This window comes from Artemia franciscana, chromosome 15, assembly GCF_032884065.1.
Source record: "Artemia franciscana chromosome 15, ASM3288406v1, whole genome shotgun sequence".
NCBI classification, from domain to species: Eukaryota; Metazoa; Arthropoda; class Branchiopoda; order Anostraca; family Artemiidae; genus Artemia; species Artemia franciscana.
Window position 1 is genome coordinate 5748122 of NC_088877.1, and position 12745 is coordinate 5760866.

The 12745-nt window shown below is 34.5% G+C and overlaps 1 protein-coding gene across 1 annotated transcript; it reads left to right on the forward strand.

Annotated features, from left to right (window-relative positions):
* Positions 1–377: 377 nt before the first annotated feature.
* On the forward strand, positions 378–12435 carry LOC136035975 (uncharacterized). The gene is made up of 3 exons (XM_065717874.1): positions 378–879; positions 6497–6700; positions 11449–12435. The coding sequence occupies exons 1-3, from the start codon at positions 549–551 to the stop codon at positions 12141–12143; spliced, it is 1230 nt and encodes a 409-aa protein (XP_065573946.1). The 5' UTR covers positions 378–548; the 3' UTR covers positions 12144–12435.
* Positions 12436–12745: the final 310 nt, after the last annotated feature.

Sequence of the window (12745 nt, forward strand, 5' to 3'; positions counted from 1 at the left end):
TTGTTTTTGTAAATTTAATTAAAAAATTCTTTTTGCCTACATTTGCATGGATTGTCACCAATCCAGACTGCAATGGCCACTGAAGCAGTGATAGGAATAACATCTAAATATAAAAGACTAGTATTAGCAGAAGCTCTTCAAAATTTGTCTCACCATAACCCCTGGAAATTTAGGTTTGGAATACCTATCTAGTAGATTTTAAATCCTTCTGGAAAAACACTAATACTTTATGAGAATTTTGCATGAATTAATAGTAAAGGTGATGAAAGAAGAAATTCTACAAAATATTCAGGTTAAAATCAGTAAGACGTTTCATGTAATATAAACAGCTTTATTGGATTTTAATGGTGTATATCACTACTCAAAGCTGAGTATAAATCTTCAAGATGAATAAATCTGATGATGATGATGATAAACCTTCAAGATGGAAAAAGAAATGCTATAAAACATTTAAACTGCAAAAAAGAATTAAATTAATATGGCGTTTCTTGGAATTCTACTACGAGTAGTTTATTTCACAGGTTTGACTTGTACCCTCACTCCAGAGTATGCAGTTGCCAAGTGACTTGTCATACGATTTGGACTCTTGTTCATTTGTATTTTTTCCTTATTTACAGGCTCCATTCCGGGGAAATTCATTGGAAAAGAAGGCGAGTGATGTAACAAAATATTGCATGACCCATGAATTACTTGCTGACTATACAGCATTGTCATGTATTGCTCTTGGATTTATGAAAGTTAAAATTGCTGGAATTGTAACGTGTGTCCCTCGTGAGCAGAGCGAATTTAAGAAAGCTTGGTCTCGACTTGTCATTATAACAGATCCCTCTCTTGAAGTGGTCGATGAGAAGGGACAAGAAGCTATTAGGGAAATGAAAGGTGAGATACCAGCCAAATATATCAAATATTTAGCTAAATTACATGAAATGAAAGTATTCAAATAAGTCAGGATTTTTTTCATATCAAGAGAGTGAAAAACAGGCTAGTGGTTTGATGTTTTTAATCCATTATTTTCATTTCTGCTGTTGTTGTTGGTTATACATTAAAACATTCGGTTGGTATGTCTGTTGCTAGTACTATGGCCAAGATGGGTTTAATCGGCCAGCTCCCCCTATTCTTTTCTTGTGTAGTGGCTTAAGATCTTACAGAAGGTTCAATGGTGATACCACCAATGGTGCCATTTACATAACCAAAGCCATAGATGGCGTTATTGTTAACTACAGCTATAGATTGTGACATTTTTCCTTTTTTAACAATATTTTTAAGCTTTTAAGCAATTTTCCAATGATTTTATGAAATTTATGGGTTTTTTGGGACTTAGGACTATTTATTTTTTTTTGGACTTAGAGTTTTATGGAGACTTGGGAAACTGAGAATTTCTTATTATGTTTTGAGAATTTCAAGAATGATGCATTATCTGGTATTGCGTAATTTTTCATGTTGTCAGTGAAACAAAACAATACATCCTGTGACAGCTTTCACGTCTGGTTATTTGAGACACGGATACTGTGGCAGCCCATACTTCGATGTACTATTGGCGATGTCCCTCTTAGGCATCATTCCAAGAACATTCATCCTGGTTTCTGAGAATTTCAGGGCGTTTCCCAGAATTTCAAGAATGATGCGTTATCCGGTATTGCGTAATCATTCATGTTCTAAGTGAAATAATACAACAGATCCTGTGACAGCCCTCCCGTCTGGTCTTGTGAGAGACCTCACATCTATTCTTTTGAGATAACAACTGACTCAAAAACATTTTTCAGTTGTTGAGTCCCCAAAAATTTTAAATCAAAAAATTATCTGTTACATATAATAATTTGAAGTCCCAAGAAAATTCTACGTCCCGAAAAAATTTTGTAAAAAAAATGAGTTGAAAAAGTAAAAGAAAATTCGAAGTTCAAAAAATTGGGGAGGGGGGTGGGAATGTGGGGGCCTAATTCATGCGCAAGCTCGGTAATAAAAAATCGATGCACTCAGGACCATCACATGACGAAATGATACCTGGCCAGCTGTAGACCTTAGAGTTTTTGGAGATCAAAACAAGTTTCATTAACCATCAAAGAAAATGTCTGTCCAGCAAGCATCTCAAATCGTCGTGGTATCCATATTGTCGGAATGATGCCAAAAAAGATATCCAGTTGAAAAATTGATTGCGCAAATAACTTGTTATTGCCTAGTAATACATTGATTGCCTAGACTGTATTTCTAAGAAAGTAAATTCATCTATGACATGTTGGCTCAGTCGAGTAACGTGTCGTTCTTTTACCATAGGAAATAATGGGTCTTACTTTCAATTCCTACATCAACCATAAATTACATAAAGTCAATGGAAAACTGCCTAGAAGCTAGCAATATTGTTGGAAGAGAAAATATGTCAACATAAAAATTGTAGGTAATAACAACGCCATCTATGAATCGGGCCATGTAGATGGTAATATTGGTGGAATCACTGCTAGCCACTCAAGCCATCTCAAGCCACTAAGGAAGAAAAGAGTGGGAAGACTGGCCGCTTAAACCAATCTTGGCCATATTACTGTTAGTGTCTTGGTAGGAAAAAACAAAAGAAATCCCTTCGAATGAAGAAGTGAAACCCAAACTGCACTTATGATTATTATTTGACATAAAAAAACCATTATTTGAAATGGACCTGCTTCAGAAGAGACTTCAAATTTTAATTCCGAGAAATCCAGCCAGCTATTTAAAACCCTTAGATTAAAATTTATTTAAGATTGCTCCTATTTAACCAATGTTCCACACGGTTATTTTGTTGAAAGCATCTTTCCATATATATTTAGATATGCTCCGGATGGGCTAGTTACTTCAATGATTTTAAGACTGTTTCTAATACACTAACTTTTTTAATGTCTTGAAAATATTCTGAAATGATTTTTTTTAAGCCACATGTGTCCAAGTATGTTTTGCTTCAAGCTCGAGTAGTTTTGACACTTTGCTCTTTACTGCTGAGTCAGAACGTTTGACTGTTACTTTCCTGAAAGTGCTTTAGAATCCAACAAAATAAAGTCATAACAAGTGCTTTATTTATGGTTTTTCAAAATCTTTGTAACGAAAATTGTAGTTTTCTTTAAAGAAAAGACAAATAAATGAGCCCATTTATTATTGAAACGTTGTACTTTTGTTTGAGATTCGCAATATTTATTCATTCGTACTGTATGTTTATCATTTTAATTGTATTTTTACTATTAAATTTATTGTTATGTTTTTATTATTATTATTATGCACATTTGTTATTATTTTAATTTTATCTTTATTAGTGTATATTTATTTATTTGTATTTGTATCTTCAAAAGTTGCGGTTAAATTGAATTAAATAAAAAAAAAGAAACAAGTTTTTTCAACTGAAAGTAAGGAGCAACATAAAAAATTAAAATGAACAGAAATTATTACGTATTTGAGGGGATTCGCCCCCTAGTCAATACCTTGTTCTTTACGCTAAAGCTCGAAATTTTCGTTCGGGTGAATTTTGCACCGAATTTTGGTCTTTAAGAATGATCCCTGAATCACTAAGCCCGTTTAATTAGGCTAAATAGCTTCATATATTATTACTAGCTGTTGGGGTGGCGCTTCGCGCCACCCCAACACCTAGTTGGTGGGGGCGCTTCGCGCCCCCCCCAAGCCCCCCCGCGCGCGTAAGTCGTTACGCGCCATAATAGTTACGCGCCATTGTAGTTGTGTCCCTATGTCCCACCTGTGAATATAGATATATATATATATATATGGTTTTAACTACGTAAAACTTGCGAATATACAACATTCTTTGCTGTCCCATTGTCTTTGCATATAAATAGATTGTCAGGTTATCCCCCTGTTTCCCCCGGTGTCCCCGTTGTAGTTGTGTCCCTGTGTCCCGGTCGTCATTTATATTCCCTGTGTCCCGCGTCCCGGTCATCATTTGTATCCCGGTGTCCCGGTCTGTATATACATTCGTTTTTTAGTTTTGTTTTTCTCCTTTATTTTTTTCCTTTTTTTTTCTTTTTTAGCTTATTTAGATTTTTAGATTTTTTAGTTTTTTTATTAGTTTTTAGTTTTTATTTCTTTTTAGTTTTTTTGTCCCGGTCGTCATTTATATCCCCCTGTTTCCCCCGGTGTCCCCGTTGTAGTTGTGTCCCTGTGTCCCGGTCGTTATTTATATTCCCTGTGTCCCGGTCGTCATTTGTATCCCGGTGTACCGGTCTGTATATACATTCGTTTTTTAGTTTTGTTTTTCTCCTTTATTTTTTTCCTTTTTTTTTCTTTTTTAGTTTATTTAGATTTTTAGATTTTTTAGTTTTTTTATTAGTTTTTAGTTTTTTTTTCTTTTTAGTTTTTTGTAGTTTTTACCTTCTTTTTAGTTTTTTGTCCTGGTCGCTTTCTCTTTGAGTGTCGTCATTTATTAGTTTTTTCCTTTTTTTTTAGTTTTATATTGGTTTTTACCTTTATTTTAGCTTATTTTTCAGTTTTTTCCTTTTTTTTAGTTTTTTTTTATTTTTTATTTTTTTTAGTTTTTTACCTTTTTTTAGTTTTTTTAGTTTTTTAGTTTTTTAGCTTTTTTACTTTTTTTATTAGTTTTTAGTTTTTTTTTTGTAGTTTTTGCCTTTTTTTAGTTTTTTCAGTTTTTTTTTTAGTTTTTTATTGGTTTTTACCTTTATAGTTTTTTTAGTTTTTTAGCTTTTTTATTTTTTTTATTAGTTTTTAGTTTTTTTTTGTAGTTTTTGCCTTTTTTTAGTTTTTTCAGTTTTGACGTCACCTAATCCAGTTTTTTCAGGTGACGTCACCTGACACATCCATCCACACATCCATCCACACATCCACAGACAGACAACTTATTTTTATATATATAGATTATTATATTATTATGCACATTTGTTATTATTTTAATTGTATCTTTATTATTGTATGTTTATTCATTTGTATTTGTATCTTCAAAAGTCGTGGTCAAGTTGATTAAACAAAAAAACAAGTTTTTTCAACTGAAAGTAAGGAGCAACATTAAAACTTAAACCGAACAAAAATTATTCATATATGAGGGAGGGGGGGGGGTCGCCCTAAAGTCAATACCTCAGTCTTTACGGTGAAATTCAAGTTTTGTTCGAGTGAATTTTGAACCGAATTTTGTTCTTTAAGAATGACCCACTGAATCACAAAGGCCGATTAATTAGAATAAATAGTTTTTTTTTGAAAGTACTAAAAAAAACTTTAGCGTAAAGAATGAGGTTCTGACTAGGGGACGAAACCCCTCGTATACGTAATTATTTCATTTTGTCGCAAGTTTTAATGTTGCTCCTTACCTTCAGTTGAAAAATTGTTTTTTTATATTTAGTTTCCGATCGTTTTTAAATAATGCTGGGAAATCCGGGCACCCTCTTCATAGAAATATCCCTCCCTCCATGAAAACTTCCTCCATGGAAATATTCTCCCATGAAGCCCCCTGTGGCTAGCCCCCCCCCCACAATCAGTAAAAGTGCCCTCTGAAAACGTTTGTATACTTCACAATAACCATTACTGTATGTAAACAACGGGCAAAGTTCGTAACTTGCAGCCCTTCCTCTTTGAACTGTGGGGGATCAAGTCATCCTTAAAAACATAGCTATTAGACTTTTCGACTACGCTGAACAAATTGGCTATCTCAAAATTTTGATCGAGTGACTTTGGGAAAAAATGAGCATGGGAGGGGGCTTAGCTGCCCTCCATTTTTGGTTATTTAAAAAAGTCACTATAACTTTTAATATCCGTTCGAATGAGCCATCTCGCGAATTTCTAGGATCACAGGGTCGATACGATCACCCCTAGTAAAAAAAGCAACAAATTAACATGCATCCATAATCATTCTTCCGGCAAAAAATACAGAGTTCCACATTTTTACTCATAGGAACTTGAAACCTCTACAGTATGGTTCTCTGATACGCTGAAGCTGATGATGTGATTTTCATTGAGATTCCGTGAAATTTAGATGATATTCCCCTCTTTTTCGAAAATAAGGCAAATTTTCTCAGGCTCTTAACTTTTAATGCGCAAGAAGAAACTGGAAGAACTTATATATTTGAAATCAGCATAAAAATACCATTATTTTGAAGTGTTTATTGGTATCAAAATTTTTGTATTTTAGAGTTCTGATTACTATTAGCCGGGTCGCTTTTTACTTACAGTTCGTTACCACGAATTGTTTGATACTGATGGTCTATTCTTGTTGTTGACTAGGTTATAGTGAAAAAACAAGTTTTTACTGAGAAAAATAACCAGTTTACCTATTCCTTTTTCGACTGGATAGAATGCCCCCCTCAAAGCCTATACAAAGTAAATTTCAAAACGAAAGTTTCTTCAAATCTGGATTCTAAACGAGGTTTTAGTAGCCCTAGTAGTCATTTTTTAAAAGAAAAATCGCAGCTATCAGCTCTTGGGTAATATCCTGGCTATGCCCACGATGAAAATGAATTTTCATTTCTTATTTTTGTCCTCTCATTATTGTATCGCCTCTATCTGACTTTGAAATTGATTTCAGCTCACTTATTTAGTAATGAAAAAGATACCTACCCTGAGATCCACAGAGGAGATATTGTATTTATGAAACAAGTTCAGTGTGAAATTTCTCCTTTTGGTCCCCGTCCAAAACCCGTTGATGTCCGAATCTTTTCATCTAATGATTTTACTGTTGTATGCTGTCATCCTGAGATAAATATAGCTGATTCACATCCGAGGCCATCAGGTATGCAAAATTTTATTTTCGATCATATCGTCGGGTTGTGTAGACACATCTAAAGTGAAAGAAAAAAACACTGAAAAGAAAAAAAGAAGTCAGCCAGATGAAGGAGGGGAGGGGAGAGTTAAGTAGCACTTTTTGGTCAATGATTATAAATAATAATTATAAAAGACTGTATTGAATATTTCGAATTTCATATTTTATACCACTTTTAATAATTGACAACGCAACTTTTGATACGTAACATCGCGGATAGATGTTTCACGAAAAAAAGATACGACTTTGCCTGGGATCTTTCCAGCAAAATTCATACATTGTTTTTGGCTGCCATATTCAACTTGGTATCAAAACCACGTATCTGTCAAGTTAATGCTTTTGTTACATGTGAAACATGCGATTTTCCGACCAGGCTACAGCTGTTTCGCATCGAAAAAAAAATATACTGCTTTAATCGGATTCAATAATTTTATTTACCAAACGATTTCTTTTCTTGACGATTTAAAAGATATGTTCAGGGTATTTCTCAATTGAAGAAAAAAATGAAAAGCAAACATCGAAAGCCTAATTCGGTAGAATGATAAAGTTGAATTTCAGATATCGAATGATTGCAAATTGTTTAAATTTAAGCAAAATTCAGTGAAAAATTGGCAAAATTTAAATGAAATAGTAAAATTTCATTCAACGATCTAGAAGTTGGGACCCTATTAGGTAATTATTTATCGGATCCTCGTTATGACATTTTTTTTTAGCAGGTGTTCACTTTCTAGCGCCGCACTAGTGAACAAAAAGGAAGAAGAGGAAGAATAAATGACCGCCTTCACTTTCTAGCGCCCCACTAGAGAAAAAAAGGAACAAGACGAAGAATAAAAGAGACGCTTCCCATGCAGAAAAGTGATTTTCCCCGTTGTTCAAGTTGGAGGACTGTAATTTCGTGAATAGGGTTCTTGATCATGGTGATTCCAATGGTTCAGTTTTCTGTTGATTTTTCTAATTGTACATCTAATGATTGGTGAAGTGCAAGAAGCAAGATTAGTGAAAGTAATTTTTTCTTATGAACTTTAAATTTTTATTTGATTTTATATTATTATTATATATTTAATTTATTCTTTTGTTATTTTGTTATTAATTTATTTTTAATTATTTTATTTTGTTTTTTCTTAAGAACTTTTCTTATGAAAAGTTCGAAATTCTTTGCAGCATTACAAAAGAAAAAATTCAGTAATATACCAGGAATTTCTGTAAGTTTCAGATCAATTTCACATTGGAGTATTCACGGTGTAACACCTATATTTAATGCTGTATTAAAAAAAACATGTCTACTTCTATAGTTTATTAATTAAAAATAATTAAAAAAACAAGTTTTTTAACTGAAAGTAAGGAGCGACATTAAAACTTAAAACGAATAGAAATTACCGTGCACAAAAGGGGCTGTTTCCTCCTTAACGTCCCGCTCTTTACTCTAAAGTTTCACTCTTTCTCTCAATTCTACTTTATAAAACAGTAAATAACTTTAACGTAAAGAGCGGGACGGTGAAGAGGGAACAGCCCCTTTTATACACGGAGTAATTTCTGTTCGTTTTAAGTTTTAATGTCGCTCCTTACTTTCAGTTAAAAAACTATTTTTTTTATTTAATTTCTGAACGTTTTTGAATTAATGCATGTTTGCTTTTGGCTCTCTGCAAACATAGGTAACTTGCAAATTAACTTACGTAACGAACTTCTGTATTGTATATTTTTATTATGTATATGAGGGGGTCTTCCCCTTCGTTAATACCTCGCATTTACACTAAAGCTTTAATTGTATCCCAATTCTTTAAGATTGACCCCTGAGTCACAAAGGCTGTAGAATAAATAGTTGAGATTAGTAAAAATACTTTAGCATAAAGAGCGAGGTATTTAGGAAGAGATGAACCCTCCATATACGTAATAATCTCTGTTCGTTTTAAGTTTTAATGCTGGTCCATACTTTCAGTGGAAAAAACTTTTTCATTTTTTTTTAAATAGTGCTAGAAAATCCTGTGCCCCCTTCATGGAATTTCTCTCCTCCCATGACAAATTCCTCCAAGGGAAGATCCTCCTACGTAGTCCCCTACCCTCAACCCCAACCAATAAATACCCATGAAAAGGTCTGTTCACTTCCAAATAACCACTTCTGTATGTAAACGCTGGTCAAAGTTTGTAACTTGCAGCCCCTCCCCTGGGGACTGTGGGGGAGTAAGTCAGCCCCAAAGACATAGTTATCATGTTTTTCGACTATGTTGAACAAAATGGCTATCTCAAAATTTTGACCCGTTGACTTTGGAAAAAAATGAGCGTGGGAGGGGGTCTAGGTGCCCTCCAATTTTTTTTTATCACTTAAAAATGGTATTAGAACTTTTCATTTCTGTTAGAATGAGCCCTCCCGCGACATTCTAGGACCACTTGGTCGATACGATTATCCCTGGGGAAAAAAAACAAAAAAGCGAACAAACAAATAAACACGCACCCGTGATCGGTCTTCTGGGAAAAAATACTAAGTTCCACGTTTTTGCAGATAAGAACTTGAAACTTCTGCAGTAGGGTTTTATGATACGCTGAATGCGCTGGTTTGATTTTTGTTAAGATCCTATAGCTTTTAGGGGGATTTTCCGCCTGTTTTCCAAAACAAGGCAAATTTTCTCAGGCTCGTAACTTTTGATGATTAAAACTAAACTTAATGAGACTTATATATTAAAATCAACATAAAAATCTGATTCTTTTGGCGTATCTATTAGCATCAAGAGATTCCGTTTTTTAGAGTTTTTTTATACCACAAAGAAACAAACTTATAGTTTTAGTTATATATATTCACTTCCAAATAACCACTTCTGTATGTAAACGCTGGTCAAAGTTTGTAACTTGCAGCCCCTCCCCCGGGGACTGTGGGGGAGTAAGTCAGCCCCAAAAACAAAGATATCAAGTTTTTCGACTATGTTGAACAAAATGGCTATCTCAAAATTTTGACCCGTTGACTATGGAAAAAATGAGCGTGGGAGGGGGTTTATGAAATCCTCCCAACCCAGACAAGGACGACCTGCTTTCTGTGTTGCCCCAGACGGTTGGCCAAAAAGGACAATCTTCGGCAATCTGTCATCCTTCATCCACAGAACTTGGCCTAGCCATCTCAACCTTTCTTTCATTATAGCCCTAGAAAGCGGGATTGAACCGTATTTTTCTTACAACCTACTGTTTAAAATACGGTCAGTCAGCGGGGTACCCAGAACAATCCGTAGGTAATTTCTGTGGAAAACATCTAGTAAATTTTCATCTGCTTTTCGGAGCGCCCATGGTTCAGAGCCATGTTTGACCACTGTCATCACTGTAGCTTCCCCAAGAGTAACTTGAAGCAGATGTTCTCAGAAAGTAGGTCTAACAGGACCTACTTTTAATTTCCTTATAACTGTATTTCCTTCTTTATTGGCAATTTTTATTGTGACCTGAGCCATCAGATATTTATGATTTTCTCCATAGTAGCATAACACTGCCACTTTATTTTCATAGTTTATGTCAGCTTCATTTATTAAATCTTTCCATTTATAGGTTTGGTTGACGCAGTAGTCAATAGCTATTTTCACCGGTTTATCATTTAGTTCACCACATACTTTGTGTGATTCTGCAAATGCGCAAGTTTTCTTATTCTTGGGACTTCTAACCCATTCGGTCCTATCATATTTCTGATTCTCTTCCCCTTTATCTCGGAATAGATCGTTAGGTTTTAAGAGGGAGAGAAAGGGACAGGTAGCATAACTGAGATTTTAAATTAGCTTTGAGATATAGTTGTTTTTTGTTGATTTTAGGACAAATAAAAAGTATTTTCAGTAGGCCTAAAACGCAAATGAAGCTTTTGCTTTTAAAAGCATTAGAGGGCGTTGTTATGACAACACTGCCCTTTGAAAACTTTATGGTATGTTTGACAATTACTGCGCTTCGATCTAAGAAAAAAAAAAATTTAGTCTAAGTAATGGTTTACTTTATCCTTTATTTTACGGAAGACAACATTTATTGTTTATCCGACTTTCTAAAGCATGGAAGTTTTATTGACTCCCATTAATCGTTTTTAGGGTAAAACATTTAGAAACTAAGCTTCATTGGAGCTCTTATTTAGCCAATAAATCTTCAACACATTTCAAGATTATGAATTTGAATTAAAAAAAATGGCGTGGAATGTTTGTCCTCGGGCGCTGTTTTGTCAAAATAATTTCTTACAGATGCTGATGGAAAATACCAATTTTAAATTTTGCATGCAGATTTGAGCCCTAAGTTTAAAAGGTATAAGAAATTTTTTGAAAAGAAAAGGGCTTGGAAATAAAAAAAAAAACTTTTTTCAATCTCTATTTTCGTTTACTTCCCTTTAAACTAATGTTACGTCCGAACCAATGTTACGGACTTGAACCCCCTTCTCCAGCCCCCTGCGAGTAGGAACTGTGTGCTCTAACTAGTTTTGTTTTAACAACCCCCCAAAAACCTTGAAAGCAGGTACTTTCATTAATTAGATTATTAAGCTAAATATTTAATTAATTTAGTTATAATCTGAATTTAATATGTAAATTAATTTTCCCTTCTACAACCAGGTTATCCCTTGCTTGCTTGAGAAATGTAACATAATTTTAAGAATAGGATATTGTAAGGTTAGGTCTCGTATGAATCAAAGCTCAAATATCTAGATTGATTCCACCCAGGTGAGATTCATGGGAGTGCATATTGTTTGAACGTAATAGAAGATACTTTTTTTTCAGGCCGTGTTTTGTACACACATCAGCTAAAACTTGGTAAGTTCATCTACAACTGGTCACGGAAGAAGAAGCAGAAACTTCCCCTACTTTTTAGTCAGATTCCTGCAGTTGAAACTGTACTACAAGGACAGAGCGTGGATTATGGCCATACAGCATCTGCCACATTTACAAACATTCCTGCGCTTGTCACAACCAATGGAGAGGCCTGCTGGCGTCCTTATATTTTTTACCTTTATTCATTAAGTTGTGATTGGTGTGACATAAATAATACAAAAGTGAACAAAATTGTTTTGACTGATGGGGGAATAATTCTACCGAGGGATATTGACGTGGCTTATTCAGTAAAAGGAAAGAATTTGCGGATGGTTACTAATTTGAACTTTTTCCTATCAGAGGATTTTAAAGAAGCTTTCAATGTGTCTGTGGAACCTGGCCATTATTACAAATTTTCAAATGTATATATAAGTGATCGCTTTAATGCATATTATCTAAGCTTAGATCTTCTACCTGTGCTTAATCTTATGAAAAATTCTGAAGTGCAAGAAATAAATAGAAATCATCATATGGCTGCTCTTATTAGAGAACGTTTGAATGAGTTACCTGAAGTGATTGAATCCTACGAAAACTTCTGGAAATGTGCTTATTCGACGGTGGAGGATTCGCAGGGTTCAATACCAACCTCATCTGCAGATTTATAAGTAGTTTTGAGCAAAAAGTGCCTTGGTTGCCTTCCATGACAATGTCTCACGTTGATCTTGATGGTTCTTCTCTTTCAAAATTTTATCCTTTGAGTGAAAATTCCATCTGTCAATTTTACGGACTGGTCTCTGTCTGAAAATTTGTTTTTATTTGCCAGAGATGCTCGTGTATTGGTAAAAAACTCGGAAAATATTGCCACGTCTGTTTACGACGGTGCTAAGCGATTTATTAACATATCCACTAGTGCTTATGTTCTGAAAATGTAAGATTATAAAGAAAATTCCTTGCCAACCGGCATCATCCTCGTAAACTTTAAGAACTTTATATACAGAGGGAGGCTTTGAATAGTTTGGGATGGAGGAGAAGCGTGTGTAGCCGTGTTGGCCTCAGGCGGTTTGGTGCTGCGGTGAGTTGTTAGTAGTATTTTACCTATTGAATATTATAAACACTTTAATAGCAAATTCTGGTCCGGAAGTATTACAGTTTCTGCCTATTTTTCATGTGGAGATATTCCGGTGGAATTATCCAGGGGCTATTTTCCGCGTGTTTTGATTGCTGGGAAATAAATTTCACTGAAGGGGACATTTCTGGAGTGATCTAG